Genomic DNA, 25,118 nt, shown 5'->3' on the forward strand with positions numbered 1-25,118 from the left:
ACAGTATTAACCTGTATGCACAAGAAATCTGTGCATAACAGCAACACTTTTATATTTAGCATCAAGGCCAAACTAGAATTTTAAAAGCACCATTATGTTTACAATACATTGTCAAGCAACTATTCCATTGCTGTACTTATGCAATAGAGAGTCAGACAGGCATTTTGTATGAAGAAGGGTGGCTTGTGTTTAAAGCACTAGAATGGGACTCAGAAGAGCAGGGTCAATTCCCAGCTGTGTCGCCGACTTGGGGGGAGAAATGGGGGGGGGGTCTTGGGCAAGTCACTAAATCTCAGTGTGCCTTGGTTCTCCACCTGTAAAGTGAGGATAACAATACTTGCTGTATCTGTCATTGTCTATTAAGATTGTAAGCTCTTCAGGGCAGGGACAGTCTCTTACTGTGTATATGTGCAGCCCAACAATAATGGTGCCCCAATTTGGTCAAGGTCTTTCGGCACTATTGTAATACAAATATTAATATTAGAAAGTAAAAATAAATTCATGTGTGAGTTTTAGAAGTATGACAAGTTGACTAGCTGGTACACAAACTTCTTAACAGTTGGCTGTAGCTTTACAATTCCTACTGGATGCCTACTATATTTGAGGTAAAGAAACTGAATGTTCATGACCACCAGGCTAACAAAGTCAGCAGTCTAAACAGTCCTTTAAACTTGATTTTCTTGTAAAATAGTGAGGTTGTTGTGAATTAAACTCATGAGCACTGGCTAGCAAAGCACTTTTTACTGTGTGTATTTCTCTCTTTCACTATGGACTCCAATCATGGCTCCATAATTACGACTGGGATGAACTGTGCACTTAAAGAAGGGATTCAGCTTCTGTGTTATGTATTGGAAAATACAGCAAATCATCCTGCAAACTGCAGCACTTGCTCTCCAGGTACAGAATGTATTCTTTGAGAATTTACAAGTAAATCTGTTAATTCTGCAAAACAAATATCCAGAATTTTTTATATTAAGTGGGCTCATCTGTTTGGCAAAAGCATTGTTATACCCCCTTTGTTCTTTAACATACCACATACACACTCACTCAAGCTTCCTCATTTTAATTTACTTATGTCTTATCTGAAGGACATTCAACAACAATCTGCATATTTTCCCTCTTAAACCATCAAGATCTCTTTAGAAAAAAATACCCACTTATTTTGGGTCACTCAATTGCTAGTTAAGAAGATGCTTTTCCAAGAATATTTCCTGTGCCGCATTCTTACTTCATACTGGTTTGTCACTGTCCATTAAAAATCTAATAAGCATTAGTCCTGTTTATCCCTTGTTCTCCTTTCTTCTGCAATTTCTTATCTGAAGTTCTTGCTCCTCTTCTTTTAACACCTCAAAGAGGTTAGCAGTATCTCTATGTTTTCACCCAATACATCACTACAACTTTCTAAAATGTGTTGATGGTTAATATTACCCTACTCAGTCCTTAATGTTCTGAAAGTTGATCGTGAACTGGCTTTAAATGCTGAAGCCTTCATTTGCCAAAGGACTTGTCAAGACCTTCTCTCTCTCTGTCGGTTCCTACTTCATCTAGCTCCTTATTCTTTATCTTGCCTGCTTTCATTCTATTCAGTCTGATTCTAGACCTCATTTTCTTCCCATTTTAACAGCTCATTGCTGTATAATGGAGTATTTCATCTCTCATCTCTAGAGCCCAGCAAATCTGCAGATATCCACTTCATATCCACAGACCGTATTTGCAGATCTCAGATCGAACGCAGATACAAATTTTGAATCCATGAAGGGCTCTACTCATCTCTTTGCATGTATTACATCTGTTTAGCTTTTCATCCTTCAAGCTGCTTTGGTATTATTAAATTCTATTGGCTAATTTAAACTGCCCAGCTAATCCTGACAAGGGGATCAGATGTTTCAAAAATCCACTATACAAAAAGACTCACATGAGAAGCTAACTAAGCATTTTTAAATAACCATTTTTCTTAAACACATTACTTGATCTGCAATATTCTCGTTTATTGAAGTTATGCATAGACTAACAAGAGCTATAGCAATTGCAGCAGGAATCCTACTAATAGCATGCTTTGTGTGTTGCAGGAGACATTTTTTACATTTCTGATAGCCCTGAACTTTCAGGTTTTCAGTGATATTCCTATCATTTACAGCTGCTAAACTTACAGAATAAAAATCTGGAGCAAATAACCAATGACATTTAAAATTCAGAAAAGCCAGGAAGTCAAGTAATCTGGCCCTGCATTGACTTCTCTAAATTCCAGACAAGTCACAAAAAGAGACAGCCTGAGCATACAGTTCTCTCTAGGGAGCAAAAAGACCAATACATTTGGCTCTTCCAGTACCTCTTCCCAAAAGGACTCCCGCCAATCTGTTCCATCTCAAACATCCTTTTTGAGGCTCACACTGGAAGGGAATTTCCTGTCTCTACATAGGTTGCTGGACCACAGTCTGAAAGTTCTGGTTTATTTTGACCAGGTTTTAGCTCCCCCCTCACCTCCAATAGACACTACTGCAGTAAGACTAATATGTGCTATGGAATAAATTTAGCCCCTTTTTGGTTATAGAATAGTTTTTGAAACAATCCTGATTTCTATAAATATATTAATTATTCATTCACTAAATCACTTCATATAATAACTTTCAATTTACTAGTTTATATAAACTGCTTACTTTGAGTATTTAGTCTTTGTTTTTGTCATATGATTGGTCACATGATATTGCCTGGATACTTCAAATTTCTTTTTTAACAGGAGAGTAACAAATTATGAATAACACATTTTCAGATGCATAATCAACTTTGCTAAGATTCATGAAACATTTGATATTCAGATATTTTCATAAATGACCAGGATTCATCTGAATATCCACAAATAACAAATAATGACCAATTCTGTGTTTTTATTCTCAAAATATTACTGGGTCTGTTTTTATTATTCAACCAGTTCTGCCAAATATCTTGCCTACATCTATGTCAAAATAAGCGAGGAACTAGAATAGGTATGTTTTAAAAAGGCAAATGTGTACTTCACATCCGATCTGGTTGTGACTGGATATTTCATCACATTATTCAGAAGTACCAAAAAGAGAATGTGAAGGAGGCCTAAAATACTGTTAGTAAGTTATCCAACCATACCTAAAGCAACAGAAAAATGTTCTGTCATCATTTCCATAAATAATAATATTATCAAAGAGGTTAACATAACTATCTAATAAGTGCATATTATAGTGAGTGTCTTAACAAATCATCTAGATGGGGTTATGCTAGGAACGTCTTGGATACTGGTCGACAAATTTGGGTTAGGAGAGAAAACACACATGATTCTCCACTATCTTGCATCATGTATAGCCATCCACACCTGTACAAAGTTGTGGGCATAAAACACTACTAAATCAAAATGGTAGTGTTTCACTCCTACTTTGTACTCATACTGTTCTGGCCTCCAATTACTGTGGAAGAATTCAGATACTTGATACTAAATATAATACTGTGTGGTCACAATCGGAATAACAAGCCTTACTGTATGGTAAAGTGTTCCCCCATGAATGTCCATATGTAGGGGCTGTAGGTGGTTCATTGGGTGTATGTTGGAAATCTGTATAGTATTACTCTATAGTTTACTGTAGCTAGGTTATGTAATTTTTCTCTCATTCTGTTCTGGTACAGGGAAAACGGAAAACAAATGTTAAATTTACACGAACTCTTATAGTCTTTATAAGTTGAGACATCTTGAAATCATCAATTAATAGAAGCCAGTGGCATCACGTGATGCTTGACATGATGAAACTATGAAAGAAACCAGCAGAAAGAATATTCTATCATTGCAGATTATTTTTATGTTGTATAAAACTTAGATACATTATATCAAGGCAGCTCTTCAATTTTTTTTTTAATTTGACATGCTTATACCATTAAATTCAATTCCTGCCTGTTTCTTCTTCTCTTGACACCTGTGATTTTCTACTTGCTCTTGCTGCTGATAGAAAAAGCAACTCTCAGAAGAAAGTAAGAGGACAAAGGAGACACACTCCTATCTATTGTGAGGCAGAGCTTCAGCTGGTGTAAACTGTCATAGCTGCATTGAAATCAATGAATCTATGACATTTTATAACAGGGAAAAGCCTCAACTGGATCTTTGAAATACCTGGGTCCCTTTTCTTACAAATTTCTAATCCCTTAAAGACCAGGAAAACAATGCAATAATTTCATGAAAGATCTCTCAAGAGTCATCAGTGGAGTTACAGCCGGTGTGGAAATCTCATCCTTTTGCTGAAGGACAATGGGGAAACACATATTCCCTTGATTGCTCTGATTTTTCCCTACATTCTGGTATTCTAGCCTTTTTTTTTCTGCTCTTCCTCTCTCCTGCCGCCTTTCCTCCTTTTTATCCCCTCAGTTAAATTCTCTCCTTATCTTCATTCCATTCCTTTGTTCTCTTTCCCCTATTTCCCCCTCTCTTTCAGCATTTTGATATATTTGTGCCAATACAGGAAAAATACATGGAGTACAGAAAATATTAGACTTTGGGAGTGGGTTACACTCATTTGCTCTCTTTTGTTACTCTGTTTTTCATAAAATCTCTCAAAGTGCCTGAAACAGGAGGTAAGTTTCTATAGAGCACATGCTAAATAAATTCAGAAACACTGGAACTATAATTTTTCAGGGAATAATCAAGGAGATAAGGTCAATTTCCACATTTAGGGGCCATATTTTAAAGGTATTTTGTAGGGCTGTCAAGCGATTAAAAAAGTAAACAATTAATCGCACTGTTAAACAATAACAGAATACCATTTAAACATTTTTTATGTTTTCTACATTTTCAAATATATTGATTTCAATTACAACACAATACAAAGCGTACAGTGCTCACTTTATATTTATTTTTGTTTACAAGTATTTGCACTGTAAAAAAGAAATAGTATTTTTAAATTCATCTAACACAAGTACTGTAGTGCAATCTCATTATTATAAAAGTTGAATTTACAAATGTAGAATTCTGTACAAAAAACTGCATTCAAAAATAAAACTGTAAAATTTTGAGAGACTGCAAGTCCACTCAGTCCTACTTCTTATTCAGCCAGTTGCTCAAACAAGTTTGTTTACATTTGCAGGAGATAAAGCTGCCTGCTTCTTGTTTACAAGATCACCTGAAAGTGAGAACAGGCGTTCTCATGGCACAGTTGTAGTCGGCATCGCAAGATATTTATGTTCCAGATGTGCTAAATATTCACATGTCCTTTCATGCTTCAACCACCATTCCAGAATACATATGTCCATGCTGATGACTGTTTCTGCTCAACAACAATCCAAAGCAGAGCGGATCGATGCATGTTCATTTTCATCATCTGAGTCAGGTGCCACCAGCAGAAGGTTGATTTTATTTTTTGGTGGTTCGGGTTCTGTAGCTTCCACATCGGAGTTTTGCTCTTTTAAGACTTCTGAAAGCATGCTCCACACCTCATCCCTTTCAGATTTTGGAAGGCACTTCAGATTCTTAAACTTTATGTCTAGTGCTGTAGCTATCTTTAGAAATCTCACATTGGTACCTCCTTTGCGTTTTGTCAAATCTGCAGCAAAAAAGTGTTCTTAAAACAAACAACATGTGCTAGGTCATCATCCAAGACCTCTATAATATGAAATATACGGCAGAATGTGGGTAAAACAGAGCAGGGAACATACAATTCTCCCCCAAGGAGTTCAGTCACAGATTTAATTAACGCATTTTTTTTAAACGAGTGTCATCAGCATGGAGGCATGTCCTCTGGAATAGAGGCCGAAGCATGAAGGGGCCTACGAATGTTTAGCATATCTGGCACGTAAGTATCTTGTAATGCCAGCTACAAAAGTGTCATGTGAATGCCTGTTCTCACTTTCTGGTGACATTGTAAACAAGAGGGCAGCATTATCTCCTGTAAATGTAAACAAACTTTTTTCTCTTAGCGATTGACTGAACAAGAGGACTGAGAGGACTTGTAGGCTCTGAAGTTTTACATTGTTTTGTTTGTGAGTGCGGTTATGTAACCAAAAAAACCCAAACCCCTACATCTGCGAGTTGCACTTTCACGACAAAGATTGCACTACGGTACTTGTATGAGGTGAATTGAAAAATATTATTTCTTTTGTTTATCATTTTTACAGTGCAAATATTTATCAAAATTAATACACACGGATTTCAATTACAACACAGAATACAATATATATGAAAATGCAGAAAAACATCCAAAATATATAATAAATTTCAATTGGTATTCTATTGTTTAACAGCATGATTAAAATCACAATGTTTTTAATCGTGATAAATTTTTTGAGTTAATCGTGTGAGTTAATCGCGATTAATCGACAGCCCCATTATATAGGAACTTAATTCCCACTGATTGAGTCAGATACTTAAACATGTCTTTAAAAATCTGGTCCTAGGTCACTAAAATGAATCCAATTCATTGAGGCTATCATTGTGGTGGTTATTCTGTGGACAATATTAATTGGGGTCCTCTGTACAGTTCCTGCTGAACAAGTGATGTTCTAATGAAAACTATGACATTTTTGGCATTCTCAGCACAGAGGCCAAGGACTAAATGGGGATGGAGACTAAACTACCCTCAGAGGTAGTCCCTCAAAGTCAGAATTGAGGCACACAGATTGAAAAGAGTAGAAAATCTTGCTCTCCCATTTCCTATTCTGTACCAATTCCATTGATAGACAGAGGAGTTAGGTCTCCAGGAGTGTTAATCTGGCATCTCTGGCAAGCTCTGTATTGACAAAAGAATTAAGGTGCTGTCTAATGCATGTTCACAAAGAAGAGTAGAAAAGAGGTTCCACTTTCTCAGAGATCAGCAGTCATGGTATTCCAAAATAAATTAACCATAGTTCAAGAAAAAAATGAATTAATTGTTCCAGAAGCAGCTATACAAAGAACTCTAAACATAGTCCTTCACATAGAAAACACTGCTGAATAAAGCAAAAGCCCTGCACATATCCAGTCACAGGACTACAAAAGGAGAAAATTATAGTGTAAGAAATTAATAAACTTTGCCAGCAGTATCAGCAGCAGTTACACAGACCTCCCAGCCTGGTCTTGAAACCTTCCAGCCATTCAAAGATTGGAGCAGTTGCAAAGAATAAAATAAAGGAAAGAGCACAGCTCCCCTTCCTCTGGTAAAAGCAGAGTTAGAGAGCACCCTCTTCTTCCCTTGTTGAGGTGGTGAGAGCTTCAGCCACTGAGCAGCTGAATACAAATGTTTGTCAGCTAGATGCAAATAAAACGAACTTGAAAGAGATAAACCTGGTATGTTAAGTTTCAGAGTAACAGCCGTGTTAGTCTGTATTCGCAAAAAGAAAAGGAGTACTTGTGGCACCTTAGAGACTAACTGTGCCAACTGTGCCCACATATCTATTCAGGGGACACCATCACAGGGCCTAATAACGTCAGCCATGCTATCAGAGGCTCGTTCACCTGCACATCTACCAAAGTGATATATGCCATCATGTGCCAGCAATGCCCCTCTGCCATGTACATTGATCAAACTGGACAGTCTCTACGTAAAAGAATAAATGGACACAAATCGGATGTCAAGAATTATAACATTCATAAACCAGTCGGAGAACACTTCAATCTCTTTGGTCATGCGATTACAGACATGAAAGCTGCGATATTACAACAGAAAAACTTCAAATCCAGACTCCAGCGAGAGACTGCTGAATTGGAATTCATTTGCAAATTGGATACAATTAACTTAGGCTTGAATAGAGACTGGGAGTGGCTAAGTCATTATGCAAGGTAACCTATTTCCCCTTGTTTTCCTAACCCCCCCTTCCTCAGACGTTCTTGTTAAACCCTGGATTTGTGCTGGAAATGGCCCACCTTGATTATCATACACAATGTAAGGAGAGTGATCTCTTTACATAAGCTATTAACAGCAGGAGAGTGGGGTGGGGGGAGAGAAAACCTTTTGTAGTGATAAACACCCATTTTTTCATGATTTGTGTGTATAAAAACAAACATCTTCTGTATTTTCCACAGTATGCATCCGATGAAGTGAGCTGTAGCTCACTAAAGCTTATGCTCAAATAAATTGGTTAGTCTCTAAGGTGCCACAAGTACTCCTTTTCTTTCTGGTATGTTAACTGTCACTGTACTACAGCTGGTAAATGTTCTGCTTATTATGCACTGAAATCACCATCTCTCTCTCACACACACACACACACAGAAGTCATTTAAAAAAAAAAAGTCAGTGGAACACCAGAGGCAAGTATGCAGCCGTCACAATATTACTGCTGGCTGGTGGGCAGCATGGTGCACATGACGACATCATTGAGTACAAAAAAGTCTTCCATATTATCCTCTCCTCCTTTTCTGCTCAAACGGTCTTTCACTACTGGTCACACGGTCGCTCATGGAGCATATTTGTGCCAGCAAATATTATTCATTCTAAGAAGAACGGAAGAATGGCCTTGTGTTTAAAGCACTGAGCTGGGACTAGAGAAATTTGGGTTTGATTCCTTGCTCTACCACAGACCTTGGGCAAGTTCCAATCTCTGTGCCTCAGGACCCCATCTGTAACATGGAAAAAAATAATACTTCCTTTGCCTGTCTAATCTATTTAGATGATAAGCTCTTTGGGCCAGAGACTGACTCTTACTATGTGTATTTACAGCACCTAGCACAGGGGTAGGCAACCTACGGCACGCGTGCCCACGAGAGCCGTTTTTCAGTAGCACTCACACTGCCTGGGTCCTGGCCACTGGCCCGGGGGCTCTGCATTTTAATTTAATTTTAAATGAAGCTTCTTAAACATTTTTAAAACCTTATTTACTTTACATACAACAATAGTTTAGTTCTATATTATACTTGTAGAAAGAGACCTTCTAAAAACATTAAAATGTATTACTGGCACGCAAAACCTTAAATTAGAGTGAATAAATGAAGACTCAGCACACCACTTCTGAAAGGTTGCCGACCCCTGACCTAGCACAATGAGACTCCTATCTCAAGTAAGGTTGGTAGGTGCTACAGTAATGCAAATAAAAAGTGCCTCCTGTTGCACAGAGAATTAGCCTATTGGTAATTATAACATTGGTTGTGCTAAACCTGCTCATAGTTCATAATGGATGGTGGGAGCTGCCCTGACCTGATGTTCATCTCTAAAGACGATATAGGCACACCAATACCTGCTTCACAGATGGCCCTTGACAATTTTCCAAACAACCAGCACAGACCAGTACTAATCCCTAGTGACATTCAAACCCCAGTTCTCTACTCAAAACTGGCACTGCACTGGAACCTCAAAAAGCAGACCAGGCCACCTTCACTACAATTGTTGAAAATACAATCTCCCACATTCCCCCAATGCTGAAAACTTTTGACCATTTTACTGAGCTCCTAATCACCACTACAAAGGATAACATCCCCTAGGGACACAGGCCATTGTACGGACTGCAGAGAACCAAGAGCTCCTGCACAAATATGATGACTGTAGAGACCCAGAAATTGGACAAGCCCTCCTGGCATCACTGTTGGAAATGGTGGCTTGAATGTGTAGAAGGTCTAAACTTCACACGCTCAAGACAATGCACCTGGAACCTGCCAGGACACCGGGGGCCTACAAATCCTGCACATGCCACTAGGCCACACGTGAAAGTTAATGGCATCATTGCTAAACATCTTTAGACCTCAAAACAGCCAATAGATAATCAATATCACAGACAAGCCTGGCATCAACTCCTGCAGGTGACATCCACATGCACTCCATCATCCCCCTGGTCTGGACCATTCACAAGAGATTGATGCAACCATTGCAGTCACAAAACTGGGAAAAGACTGCATCGATCCCAAGTTCTCATATATTCTGGGTCCACTGCCATTGAACTGGATGATGCAGCTTTTCACCAGCATCCTGAAAAAAATCCCTGTGTGTAGAGAAAAACCAAGCTCATTGCACACCTAAGGCCTGGAAAACCTGCAGATGACCCTTCTAGTTATAGGAGAATCTCCCTCTTGAGCACAACCTATAAAATGATGGAGATTATGATTCCGAACCAACTCGGCCCTGCTGTGGAAGCCAGCCAACCCAAGGAGGAAGCTAGTTTCCAGCTGCACAGAAGTTGCTACTGAAACTGGCCAAAATTCTCCAATGCATGAGGATTCTCCAGTGGCTGAATCCCATGCTTAGCAGCCGAAGGATGTACATATACCTCAGAGATCAAACCAGCAAGCCACACACTGAGTAATGGGCTATCGCAAGACTCTGTACTTGCTCCCACACTTTTCAATGTCTGCACAAGAGATATGCCTGAAGTGACAGTGCAGAAGTTTGCGTATGCTGCTGATTTGGCGCTCACAAATGAGGCCCATAGTTTTAAAGAATTTGAAGTAACCCTTACATCTGACCTTAAGATCATGGTGGAGTGCTTGCAAAAATGGAAGTTGAGATCAAATTCAAGCAAATCATTAGTCTCTTCTTTCCACCTTGACAACAGAATTGCACAAACACTCTAATTGTTACGTTTTGTAGTGAAACTGTGCAGTATGCCCAAAGTCAACATATCTCAGTGTCATTCTTGACTGCACACTGACCACCTCAAGAAAAGTAGCCTCCAAAGTGAAGACTTGCATCAACATTATCCAAAAGTTAGCAGGAACAAGCTGGGGATCAACTGCCCCACTACTACAAACATCAGCCTTTACTGGTGTACTCAGTTGCACAGTACTGTGCACTGGTGTGGACAAGAAGCTGCCATACCCAACTTGTGGACAGGTATTTGAATTAGACCATGTGAATCTTCACAGAAACTATAAAATCAGCACCACTTCTGTGGCTTTCTGTATTAGCAAGCATCAAAACTCCAGCTATCTGTCAAGATATAGGCACAGCATGAGAACTTAAACATGCCAAAGACTACCTGAGCTTTCCATCTGGCAGGTTATGGACAACATATCCCAACAATTCCTGAAACTGCTAAAATCTCTATGGACCACATACGACCACTTCATGTCTCTGGATCCGGCCAGGCAATGGCAAAGTACCTGAAACTCATCCACCATTCCAAACAAGCATATTATTACTGATCCATCCAGCTGCCCTCCTGGTTTCAACCTGCCATGCAGACTCTGGAACACGCTGAACTGCATCCAAACAAACCATGGAAGACCCAGCTAGTTCACGCACATGTGGAAAATCAAAGATTCCCCTTTGTGCGACTGCGGTGAGAACACCCACACCGTCAAACACATCATAATGCAGTGCTGCAAATATGGATTCAAAGGTGAAATGGATGTTATCCCCAGCACCACAGAGGAGACCTTGAAATGGCTTATGGACTTACCACTGCATCTCTAGAATGTTGCTCTGCAGATGCCATATGCGTGCGAGACAGATCAATGGTGGGCAACTTAGATAAAGCAAATGACTTTATAAAGTACATATCCTTCTTGAGCTGTAGTACAATAGCATTGCTGACTAGCATTTAACACAAGTATCTTGAAAATTAACCTTTTGCCATCTGTGTGGCTGCAGGCTCTCCAGAATTGTTGATCTCTGAGGCACTAAACAAGTCCAAAGTCCAAGACCTCTAAACGGTTCCAAAAGGACTTTTCACCACATCCACTGACACTGTTGAACTGCTTCTCTTTCCCATGCTGTTGCTACCATAAAAGACATCAGGAATACTGGTGTGTGACCCTCTCTTTGATATACCTTTTGTAGGACAAGCAGGAGCTTTCATAGAAGACTTCAGTCCGACCTACCACATAAGAATCAAGAGGCATTTACTTCTATCCTATTCCACTGACTCCCACTCCCCAATCCCTTCCAACACCACCATGTCCACACACAGTGAGCCTCCATAACAGCACCATAGCCTGAGGATTCTCTTTCTTCAGTGCTCTGGTAGGGGGCCAGCACACTTTCCTTCTCCCTGTAGCCCACAGTGGAACCAGCATCTCTTCTTTCCCTCAGACTCTCTGAGTTTCGATTTGGGCCTGTATACCTCCCAGATAATTAATTTTAAAAGACAGCACTGCATGCAGAAATACAAGGATGCAAGCTTCCTTTGAATGAAGGGCCTGGCCCTAGAAACCTTTACTCATACAAGTAATCCTTTCTCAAGTAGTCTCACAGAAGTAAGTGCGGCTATTGACATGAGTAAAAACCACTTGTGTGCATACAATAAGGATTGGGGCTTTGAATGGGGGGGGGGATTATTTTACACATACATACACACACACACACACACACACGAGACTGGGGGCAGAATATTTATTTCAGTATATAACCTTTTCATAACTCATTCAATTTTAAGCAACAGACAAAATCAAGTGCCTTAACTTTCCAACAGATTGAACATAATGTGTCTTCAAACCAAAGAGGAGGAGTTGACCACAAGAACAGCTTTTGATAGTAAGTACAAAAGGTCATTGTATATATCAGAAGAAAATAAGGCAGGCTCTCCAAAACAGGTTCTGCTTTCTTGTTATCCCAGCAGCTAGTCTCAAGTTAAATACTGTAATCATGCCAGTCATTAGTTACTGCTTAGCCTCCTGTCTCCAGCCCGGAAATTAGTCTGCTAGGAGCCCAGATAGCTGAACAAGCAGTCACGTTTTATCATATAACTGAGTCTGGGAGGCCAATCTGAAGGAAAGCTACATGTGTTATATATTAGGGGGAAAATACCTAATTTAAAAGACCTTAATTTACAGAACAATAAAAACTATGCATTTGAAAATACAGTAATGTAAAAAGTAAACAAGACAAAGTCTTTTAAAACTCTAATGTGATTTACAAGGGAAGTTCATCTAAACTTTAACTATAACATTTTAGTTTAAAAATTAAGGACTGTTGCTTAAAAGCTTGTTTCAGAAGCAAACTACAGAGTTTTGTTTTGTTTGTTTTACTGTGAACTATTATTAAGGTGCCTACTACCACCACTGTACATAAGAATCAGGCCTTTTTCATCATGTTGTAAAGCAATCTTATTTTATTACTAAAGGAAAAAATGTAAAATTGCAAATTGCCATTGAAAAGAACAGACACGCATTATATTTTACAGAGTTCTGTGTATGCTAGCTTACAGAAACCACATGAGATTAATGTTTCCCATAATTTTAAAATGACCAAAATATATGTTGGGGATACTATTTTTAATGAGCAATACTGTTGCTCATGACTTCATCCTTATTTATTTATTTTACAGGAATAGATGATTCAATATTCATATTTCATGGAAAACCTTTTTGAAAGACAGCAAGCATATCTACCATTAACACAGGCTGAAATTCCCCTTTTCCAGACGGTCCTCACGTACCACTTAAGTTCTCCAATACCCCCTAAATAACAGTGGCTCAGACTGAGCAGACCAACAGGGAGAGCTAGATGCCTCTTGCATGCTACAGAGGTGGGCTCATTGCCAATGCCAGATTTATCAGCCTGAAGGTGAGCATGGAGGGTGAGCTATGTGCCCATGGCATCTGTATACAACATGGTCAGAAACATCCATACAAGGGGGCACTAGGAGAATGAACTGCTATCCCAGCCCATAGGCTAGAATATTGGCCACACAGTGGTTGCACTTCTGCCATGCAATCTGCTCACTGAGTTGGGGGTTGGATTCTGTCCACTCCCATCAATCCCTACTGTACCCAGGCTCTAGGCACGGTTTGATGAATTTCACCCATAATGAGAAGACTTACAAATTCTAAATATCTTCCAAGTATTTTTAAAGTTGTGCCTGAAAACATTGTTCTCTCCCCTTTCCTCAGGAAGTGTTTCTTCCCCCACCCCCCAGTTTAATTTTACTAATATAAAGTACATTAATCCATAGACATACATTGTTTAAAATAAACCTTGAGACCGATACACAATTGTTTTTTCCATCTTTAATTATTTCAGAAACATCTACCAGGATTGCTTTAAACCACAGATCAAAAATATGCCACCACACCTATAAGGTATATTGCCTGTTCACATAAGGATATTATATTACTCAGAAAGCATGCATTTAGACTGAGCAATTAATGTCAGATTAGGATCACACAGTCAGACCTTTGTTGATATTAAATGAGCAAAGGAAAGTGTGTAATAGTATGATACTGGTTCTGCTTTCAGCATCAGGCTAGAAGAAAGTCTTCATGACTTCCAGAATATATAACAATGTTGCAAAATTCTGCTCAGAGTTCCTTCCATTGATTTAAATGGAGTTGCTTTGTACTTTCAGCAGTGTAACAGAATGCAGAATTTGGACACAATTACTATGGTTGAAATTTTTAATTAAGCTAATTTTCTTGCTGGTCAGTTATATACTGCAGGCTAAAACCTCAGGTGATATTGTCATCCCTATCTGGCATGTCACTCTCTGTTCCTGTACACTCAGGCTAAGACTTTGAAAGCCACCTAAAAGATTTGGATGTCTAAATTTTATCCATCCAAATCCCGCAGGTGGCTTTGAAAATCTGAATCTAAAGTTTCTAATGAATTGTCAGAAAGCAGATTCTGGGACTGACATCTAAAACTCAACAAAAACTGTAAATACATAAGCTGGAGCATCTTCCTCTCATAGAATCTATACAAAAAAAAATCCAAAACCATCTTCACAGCCAGATTTTGGCCCATTTACTCCATGAAGGATCCCACGGAAGTCAATGGGACTATTTTCCGAGTAAGGATAGCAGAATCTGGTCCTCAGAACGTCTTAGTCTGATCTCACACTGGTGAGAATCAGGAGTAATTCCTTTGAAGGCATTGGCATTCTACTGAAACCAGCATAAGAAAGATCAGAATCAAGGCTATTACATTCAAGAGAAACCAAACAACAACATTCACACACAAGCACCCCTCCCCCCCAATGCAACAAAAACAATGTTTTATTATTCAGATAACAGCTTCATGTCCCTTGGGTATAACCTGAACCATTAAATTTGTATATGAGTTTTCTCCACTCTGAACTAAAGCTGAGATGCTCAGCTCCCTTAGGCTCCTTTGAAAATCCAATATAAATTAAGTGCACACATTTTACCCAATGAAGAGGATTTCCACATATTTGTACATATATCAATATAATTCCCAACAGACTGCTGCTTCATATTACTTTCCACATTAATTAGTCTAAAGCAAAAATATACCAGAATTAGGTCTGGAGTTCATAGTCCCCATGGGATTTACTGGATAAGTAATGTATTATAATACCAAACACTAATCTAATAGTGGTAACTCTTAAAATCTGATATTCAGATTGACAGCAACAGGCAGTTAGACACAAAGAGCCAAATTCATCACTTATGTCACTCTGCTGCTTGTGGCAAAGTATTGTAACCTCTAGTAATTTGCCTTTCAGTGGGTATATAAAACAAGTCAGGAATAGCAGGAATCAGGGCTTGCTCTATATTACTCCCCTTGTGTCAGTTTCTTTTCCTGCTACACTTCTACCCATTTAGCATGTAAGTTACACATGCAGTGTGTGTCAAATAAGTGTAAGATATATAAAAGTGGTAAAATACTGTGTTTTCTAATCACATTTGAACACTATATATATACTGAAGCTGAAACAAATAGTTCCCTGGAAGCTGTTCCTCCTTATACTAGGTCTGAATTTAACCCAGTATGAACCTCAAAGTTAAGAAGTCTATTTTCCCCATCAATGCACGTACATCTCCCTTGCGCAAATGGAACTAAGTACTTGCCTCTACAGGAGAGCAAACTCCTAAATTTAGGTGTTTAAAACAACATAGGATGATCAAAGATTCTTGAGGCACAATGCCACTACTTTATAAAGGGCAATCCTATTGAGTATTTTAATGAGGGGGTAGGATAATGCATTCTAGCCATTAGCTTTTCACATCTCTGTTGCTCTCTTCTTCATTATGCTTTTTGATGAGAAAAGTTATTTGCAAACACACTGAAAATAAACTGGGCCAGAGAAAGACAAAGAACATTATTTTTGCCAAGCAAACCAGCATCAACTTAAATGAATGCTGACAGGATAACATTAAAGGACGTACAATTCTAGTGATTATTTTGAAAAGCAGTCTTCAAGAACATTTTAAATTAGAAAGTATGTTGAGTGACATTTCACTTTTAGCTCAATTTAGTATTAGCGTTCTTTTTGTTTGCCTGACAGATCAGAAGTATTTGGCAGGGATATTTGACATTGTTCATTTGAAGGCCTTGTGGTTTAAAAATAAAGAGAATACTCCTAGCTGTCATCTGCAACGTAAACTGAAGTATAACATATTTTGAGAGGGAAATATATTGTAAACCTGTTAACTGATCACCTGATTCCCGTTATTCTAAATTTTTATATATGGAACTATTGTCTTTCAAGATTAACATGACAATTATAGTTCAAATTCAACCAAAAACAATTTTGTTTATGTTTAGTACTAAATACTTCCAGCATTGTTGCTAGTGACATGGCTAGGACTGACGTTTCTATCCTTGTAATAAATAAGCTGATGGCTTCTTCAGTAATAATAGTAAAATGATAAAATTACTAAATTAGGTCCTAATTCAGAAAAGCACCTAAAGAGGTGCTTTCCTGGATAGATATGCTTTCTAGAATCATGGCCTTAGACAGTTATTATAATTTATCCATTTTTTCTTATTTTAAATGTTTCTTTAAGGCACTCTCACATCAGCATAAATAGCTCTATATATTTTCTTTAAACAATTACTGTATGGAAAACTGGGCCAAATTCTGCTCAGTAACAATTCTATGGTTCCAGTTCAATCAACAGATCTGACCCAGCGCACTCAGGGTAACTGACAGTAGGGTTTGGCCCACTGTCTATTGAATTTAGATAAAAGATAATGAGAAATCTATAAGAACACAGCTTTTTCTCAATCACAACAAAAGCATTGTAATTTTCCGTTTGCCAACCAGATATGCTACAGTCACAAAGGAAAGAAAAATATTTTGAACAAAAGGCTTATTATAAACTTGCTTTCAAATTTGTTTATTCCTTTCTCTCCTTATTTTTCTTACCTCTTTCGCACTGAGGGCCAGTAAATCCATACACGCATGCACAGCGATTGGGTCCAATACAACGTCCTCCATTCTGGCAACCATTTTCACAGACAGCTGTGTTTGAAAAAAGTTGAAATTCTGATGTAATATTAATAGTATATCTTTGTAATCTATTTAAAATAAATTAACAAATAAATATACCTCATTGGCATTAGTACAGAACAGCAGATAGTCAAGGCTCAAAGACAGTTTTCAGTCAAATCTGCTCAAAAACTTTAGACTAAAACTTTTCATAATTACTATAAAGCTAAGGGAGATGTTTTGTTCATTCAGAACTCAAAAACTATTAGCTATACAAAGATCAAATTGGGTTTACCCATTAATCCCAAACAAGAATTTATAATTAGGATTAGTTTCGCAAGTTTTTTTAAAAAGTAAAATTCTTTAAAATATTGATCAAATCTGAAAAGTGCCATTGTAAAAATAGCATATGGGGGGGTCCATGTTTATTAGAGATGGTAGGAAATCCTTGATGAAAATCAAATTTCAATGAAAAAATTTTTGATCTTTTTTATTGGTTTCTGATGAGCTCTAATGTTAAAGTTCTTTCAATTTACAAGTAAAAATGATTTTCTAACTGCCCTACAAACTCAATCTGGACCTGAAATCCATGTTGGGTTCTTTTCTTCTTACATGTCGTCCCTAGTAATAAAGATTTTGCAGGCCAAATTCCACCTTTGTTTGCACCTGTTTAAATGTGCTTAATTTTAAGCACATGCTAAAAAGCTCTGCTGAATGGGGATGGAATTAAGTAGCTACTTAAAATTAAGCACAGGCTTAAGTGCTTTGCTAAATAATGGGCCTGGCTGTGCAGCACTAACAGGCACAAATAGTAGTAAGAATTTATTTCTGCCATAAAATTAGTAGACAACTTGAAAACACATAACAATCTCATTTTTTCAATGAAAAGATGCCACCTTTTACATATTTTGGTTTTAGAGTAGAACCATATTTTAATGCTTGGAACTCTGTCTTTAGTTCAACTCCTGGGCAGCATGGGAGGTATGTGGGCAAAGGTGGCTTAAAGTCGACTTTGGGTTTCCCCACTTCTGAGGCTGACAAATAAAGTTTATTCTCAGGCAAGACTTAAAGCAGCCTGAAAGCTGTTGTAAATTCCACTGGTTGCTAATGGTTCCCAGGAGCCCTTCTGGCAGTCCGGGATTGCTAGAGCACAAGTTTCTTCCTGAGCCATCCCATTTCCCCAGCAACACTCCTGTACAGGCAACTGAGGGGAGGCAAAGAGGTGGAGTACAAACCGCTACTGCAGTTCCACAGCACTACAGGATCCCCTTACATAAGCCGAGGCCTCAAGTGGCTGGACCAATCAAAGCAGTTTTACTGCACCACAGAATCATGGTGTACCATTTGTTAGACACCAATATAAAGTTAGAAAGGGAATCCTTCCCAATTAAGCTAATTGCATAACCTCTATATATTCATTCAGTCTTCATATATTTAAAAAAATGATTTTTCTGGAAAAAAATAAACTAGTTTCCCAAAAACTAAAGCTATAATAATTATATTTCATCCTGGGATACGTCGGTTATCCCAGGCCTGTGGGGTCCCAACATCAGCAAGTTTGCTAGGATGTGGTGCTTATAATGGCAAAGGTATCAGAAACTCCGACTTTACCAGCAAGTATGCAGACAGACAGTGCAACCCCAAAAGTAGGTAGTGCTGGCCAGAAGTGGGCATGGCTAGGACACCAGGGAGATCCAATGATTCATCATATCTCCAGGTAGCCTCCACTAGTGAGTCACCTAAGGTGTCCTGGTCAGAAATTAAAGCGATCTACTTTTGGTGTAGATCACTAGAATGGAATGCAGAAGAAATATCATCTGCCTTCTCCAGTAGTAAATCTACTGATGGGTTACAATTTGCACATGCACACCATGTACAAAATTTGTGTGAATCAAACAATGAGTGTCCTATAAATCCATCTGAATCCAATCAATGTCATATATATTCTTGAAACAATGAAGTATGAACTTCCTAGCAAAATGCGTGATATTGCTGGTATACAGCAATTCCCTCAGAGCAACCTTTCCTTTTTAAGCCCTCAAGAATTTTCACTGGGCCTCTAGGAAAGCAAGCATTTATAAACAGAATATGACTGTGAAAGAGAGAGTTCACCTGTTATACTGAAAAGATTATTAATTTTAGTGCCTTAAAGCAATTCTGCTTAAATCAGGCCTCACTTATTTCCAAGGCTGTACAGCTTTGCGCAGAAATATCACGTACTCTGAAAGAACAGATTGCAACTACAGGACAGTTCCACTGTCTTTACAACATGCCTGAGCAACAGCAAAGAGAGATTTTGGTCTTAAAGTTTCTAGGCAGTCTTCCAACTCAGGTCCCCACAGCTTAGGACAGGTTATAAAAGCACTTGACTACCCTGTGCCAAAACAACTCTTTGTTAAATCTTTTAAATTGGAAAAAATGCACATATAGTACACTTTGATTGACCACTACATCACAAAGGGAAACACATAAAAATGTACTATTATCTAGAAGCGTGATAAAGCTTGTATTTCTTATCAAGGCCTAAACTGAATTACTTTTCACTCAAGATGTCAGTCCCATGTATTAAATGAAGCAACTTCTATGTTGCTGTTATAGCACGTAGTGGATGAATTACAATATTTTGTGGAACAAGAAGGTTTTTTAAAATCTCAAAACACAATGATGGTTTAAATTAAATATATTCATGTTATAATTTAAACATGACTTTCAATCCTATGTCTAGAAGCCAAATCCTCAAGCCCTAACTAAAGCACTGATCCTCCAGTGTGCTCTGTGCAATCCCAGAGGTCTGCCCATGCACAGCTCTTTGTAGGATCAGTGCTTAAGGATCCAAGCTTACTCCCATTGACTGGCCTGAGTAAGACTCTCTAGGGTTTAAGCCCTAGGTTTTAAAGCAACAAACAAAGCACTTTTTGCCACCAACGATCCTTTAGAACTATCTAATTCTCAAGGGAAAAGTACCCCAAAATCATCATCATCAAAAATGTGAAAATTCATCCAACATATCACATGACACATGCAAGGCTGCCCACAAAATGTTCTCCAGAGCTTTGCCCAGGCTTACAATGGGGCTGTCACTATTTCTTTAGGATGCTCTTCCACTTATGTCTCCATCATAGATTTTTTTCCTGCTATTCAAACTACTTTTTCTTTTTACTTCATTGGTTTACCTCTACTTGCATACCCACAGACCACCTTATACAATTCTCCTCTTTTATTAACAGTCTCACTTCTCAAATACTTGTAACCTGTTATCAGATTCTCTGCTAATTAGTAATCAGTTGGCCAAATTCAGTTCTTCTAATCTTTCCTCACAAATCAATCTCTCTTTAATCATTTTATTGTTTTCCAAATTAATGTAATTTTTGACATCTTTCTGTGGGAGGTGCAAAGGACTCGTGACAGGAGTGTAGATGCAGCTCAACCTGGTCCATGTAGCAAGGGACTTCTGTATTACATCCTCAGACATGGCACAATATCTCTGCATATGTAACCTTATGCATAGAATTAGATTATTTTGCTCTCCTATAAACTCCAAGCTACACACATAAGCCAGGACTGTTGGATTGGTCCCTGCTTGTCAAATTTAAGCATGAAACAGAGAAGTTACTTACGTTGTCCACAGTAAGTTCCAATGTACCCCTTCTGGCACTGGCATTGGTCATCTGCACAAGTACCACCATTCATACATCTGATACTGCACTGTTGTACTACAATGGAACACATATATACAGATTAATTTTAATATTATAATGGGTTTCCAAAAGTGGCTAACAGCAGTGTCATTCAAAAACATGTACACATAGCCATTTAAAGAATTTGTATATATGCCTACATTTGTGTGACAAATTATCAAGACATTTAAAACAAAATCTAGGGAAAATAACTTCTCCAATAATATATGGCACAACTTGCAACTCCTAAACATCTAGAGGGATTTTGCAACCAACTTTTCATGCAAAAATTCAGAATTAGAAAATTGTATTACAAGATGTGCATGTACTCAAGGTATCTGTGTGTGTTTAAATATGCCCACTTTTTGTCATATCACTCAGAGCAATGCCTATTGATAGAACTAAAGCAGTAAGTATAAATTACATGTCTGTATATAGTGATGACTATGTATTTTATAAGGTATTTGTTCTATACATTGAAGTATTTTTGAAAAATGGATGCTTATTATAGATCAATTTAAGAGAGATCTCTAAAAGCAATGCAAATATTGTAAGTCCTTACTAGATTTTGATCCACAGGTAGGTGATATTTGTCCACTGGAGCACGTGCACATATTAGGACGGGAACAAAATCCATCACCACAACTATTTCTACAAATTGCTGGGGAAGAAAGCATTTAAGAAAACAGTGAATAAGAATGTTTTCAGAATTAAATTACAAAAGAAATGCTTGTTAATGAACTAAACTCGTAACTTACTGTTTGAAAGAGAAGTCAGAAAACATGAATGCCTTGAACCAAGCCAGAAAATTGCTCAATTCAGAGATGCAGTTAAACAATGTTAGATATATGCCAAAATAAAACTCAAACATAGTACAAAGAGTTGATTTGTGGTAAATCATTTCTGTGATCAAATGCAAAGCAACACTCTGAAGATGGAAAGGGCCAAAATAGAACTCTCCAAAATTGGGAGGAGGAACACACTTTTTTTTCCTAATTAGAAACAATAGCCTCCAAAACAAGCAATGGAATAGAGTAAAAACTATAAGTTTTAGACAGAATGACCTAAAGACAATCCAAGTAGGAAACTGAGATTTGACTGCACTTCACGCTCACTAAATACAAAAGCAATACATATTACAAATTCAGGTTATTGGATGGGTTTTGTTTGGGTCATGTATTTAAAACAAATGTTAATTTTAAAATGATTTCAGACCTTATTTTGGAGAATTACTTATTTTTTCCTGATTAAGGATGGATTTTAAAAGTCAAGCTGACCTTTTGAGGGAGGACAGCGTTCGTATTTGGGGTCTATCAGATGTGGTATTATCTCTTTAAATAAACCTTCCTGTAAAGAATTAATGAAATCAGACAAACATGCAAACACTTCCATATTGTCATTTGGATGGTAGTTTTATGAAATTCTCTGGGAAGTACGTAAATGTTATGTAATGGGCTGTGCTAATATTAACCATCTATTGCCATCTTCATGCATGCATATTTCCTCACCGACTCTAATGGATGTTCCACTCACAGAACTAAACAAGCATGAAAATGCTAAGGGCCCAATCATGATCTCTGTCCTGATTAAGACAAAGTAAATGTTGTGGGGGGTTTTGTACAAGGGACGGAATATGAGCCCCAGCACATTAGCGGAGCAGCACCCTACACAAATACCATTGAAGAACAAGTTCTTGTGAGAGACACTACACACGTAGAGTCCACATGTGGATGACCTCAGCTCCCATGGTTCTTTGGAGACCCACATCTCCGAAGGCCTAACCTCTCCATTAGTTTTGTGGGAGTGGGAAAGAAACAGAAACTCTGTTCTTCCAGATGGAAGAAAGCAAAGGAAATTTATTTTGTATCCTGGATTCTGACTTAAAAAAAAAAGTGTTAATGAAATAAGAAATCTAACTTATCAAAGCAAAAATAAAGTATATTGTTTTCTTGCTCCATTAGCCAAGTAAAAATGTTCTCTCTAGGAGACTTACCAACTTTCCCCTCAAAACAGAAGCTCCTTATCAATGTGAAAAATCCTGCCTAGCTTGACGTGTGCCCCCTGAAATTCTCCATTAAAGTCACACAACCCCTAGCTCACATTTTCAGCCCATGGACACCTTTCTTCAGTTGGTTACCTGGTGCACCACAGGGGGACGTCAAAAACCTCCCACTTCCATCTATGAATATACTGTCCCTGCACATCATTACCCTCTGCTGACCTAAGCTTCAATGAATTTGAATCAGAAAAATGTTACGTACAGCGTCTCCTCTGTAATTGGATGTATTCATTACAAAATAATGGAAATACTCAGACCTTCTAACCAAATAACCGGATTATAGTTTCTAAACCGATGAACACTTTTAGATAGAAGTTGCAATGCAGTGTGATGTCTTGGTGTAATACGTGCTGAAATTAACTCTTTTCAAGGAATACATAAGACATTGTTAATATAGCCTACCAAAAATTCAACTAATCCTCACGTATATTATAACCCCCATGCTAAATTCCACCCGACATATTATCAGTAAATAGGTTTCTCATGGTTTCCCAAGAATTGGGATGGGTAAATTAAATAGTTCCACCTCATGAGACTCTTTTCCAAGCTATCTAAGCAGAGAGAAATCAGCTCCTAACCTGACATGTTGGTAATATAACAGCAAAGCCAAATAAAAAGAAAGCTGAAAGAAGACCTTGTTGGAAAAGGAGTCTTCTTGTGCCATTTGAGCCATAAACACATGCTTGTGCTTCTTCTTTTTTACTGTCCTCAGACAGTTACCACAACAAAAACCTTGAAGAGATTTTCTTCACAGAAAACTTATTCATCTTTATCACTCCAGTAGACTCAGAAAGATGACATTTTCAGTCTGATGATACTCAAAAATCAGACTATATAGATACCAACTCTTTTATAGGAGTTGAGGGTGGAGAAGCTGAACAAATATCACTATCTAAGGGAGCAGATTTGGAAACAAAAATCATTGAAGAAATTCCCATTGGAGGGGAGAGGAAGAGAGAATTCACTTTAATTCACTGTTTTGTTAAAATTAGTAATATCGCCTTGATTAATGCAAAAAACATAATCCTTTTTCATTGGCTAACTGAAAAGTAAGAGTCAGGCATCTGAATTACAACACATGGCCAATACCAGAGACCCAGAGTTGATTTTTTAAGTCATTCATTAACCCACAGAAAAATGGGCCAGCTCAATTTCCTGAGCAAGGCCAGGTCTACACTAAAAACTTTTGCCAGTATAATGTTGGTTGGTTAGGGGCATAATTCTTTATATTTTTAAAACTGGCAAAAAGCCCCAATGTAGACGCATTTAGAGTTGGGGGGGTGGGGGGCGACGGGGACACAAAAACAAACAAACAAAAACCTAACAATGCTCATTTCATTTGGGGAACTGGTATAAGCTATATGAGCAAAAGAACTCTTTGCTGGTATAAGATGAATCTCCACTGGGGTACTGCTAGTGGAGATAGCCATTTAGTTTGGCCAGAAAAGGCTGTAACTACAAAGTGTTCTAAAGGAGTCTCTGATCACAACAAAAGTATGAGTATGAATGTAGAAATATGTTCCTAAACTATCAAAAACATCTATAAAAACAGCATCATGTGCTAACCATTTACCCAATCGCGTAGTCATTTTGGCCCAATTTCTGCACCACTGAGGTCAACAGGACTTTTATCGCTGAGTTTACTGGGAGCAGGATAGGGCCCTTTGAGCAAATGAGTCACATAAAAGTCAAATTCGAGTTTAGCATGTGAACAGATTCTAGGCTCAGGCCCTTAGTATGCACTACTGGCCAGATTTTTGAAGATTACAAATGAGAATTAGGCTTTCGGGGGCTTTGAAAATCTCATGGGGCACCACAGATACATCTTTAGGCACCCAAATACCTTTAAAATTTGTCCCTATATACCGTACATAAATTATACATTAAATTAAGCACACTCAGGTGCTCCCATTATTCAACAGCTAGTTTGGTATTGCTGTTTTCTGAATTTCTAATTATCCTTTGCCTGTAAAACATTAAGGTCACTTGCTGGAGGATTCTCTGCACTCTGAAGTTTTTAAACCACAATCTGAGGACTTCAATAGCTCAGACATAAGTTAGGGGATTGTTACAGGAGTTGGTGGGTGAGATTCTGTGGCCTGTGTTGCGCAGGAAGTCAGATTAGATGATCATAATGGTCCCTTCTGACCTTAAAGTCTATGACTCTATGAACCTAAGATCAAGGATATCTGGCATAGTTGGAGATAATGTTAACAAGACTGACTTAACTATGTAAAATAAACAAAAGTGAAAACACCAGTAGTCATGTGCTGCCAGGCAGTGGCCTCAATGACATGGCAGGTTTTTCCATCTCTAACTTCTACAAGCCAACATATTTTCCTCCCATCCCCCACTGAATGTTT

At 38.1% G+C, this 25,118-nt stretch overlaps 1 protein-coding gene across 1 annotated transcript in view; it reads right to left on the bottom strand.

Annotated features, from left to right (window-relative positions):
* FBN2 (fibrillin 2) overlaps nucleotides 1-25,118 on the bottom strand; it is a 254,203-nt gene that overhangs the window by 226,716 nt on the left and 2,369 nt on the right. Inside the window, exons 3-5 of the mRNA XM_073344871.1 lie at nucleotides 21,259-21,357; nucleotides 20,637-20,732; nucleotides 16,957-17,052 (exon numbers count right to left, since the gene is read on the bottom strand). Coding sequence (XP_073200972.1) covers nucleotides 16,957-17,052; nucleotides 20,637-20,732; nucleotides 21,259-21,357 — 291 coding nt within the window. The remainder of the gene's footprint in view (nucleotides 1-16,956; nucleotides 17,053-20,636; nucleotides 20,733-21,258; nucleotides 21,358-25,118) is intronic.

The sequence above is a fragment of the Lepidochelys kempii genome, chromosome 5 (assembly GCF_965140265.1).
Source record: "Lepidochelys kempii isolate rLepKem1 chromosome 5, rLepKem1.hap2, whole genome shotgun sequence".
In the NCBI taxonomy this organism is placed as follows: Eukaryota; Metazoa; Chordata; order Testudines; family Cheloniidae; genus Lepidochelys; species Lepidochelys kempii.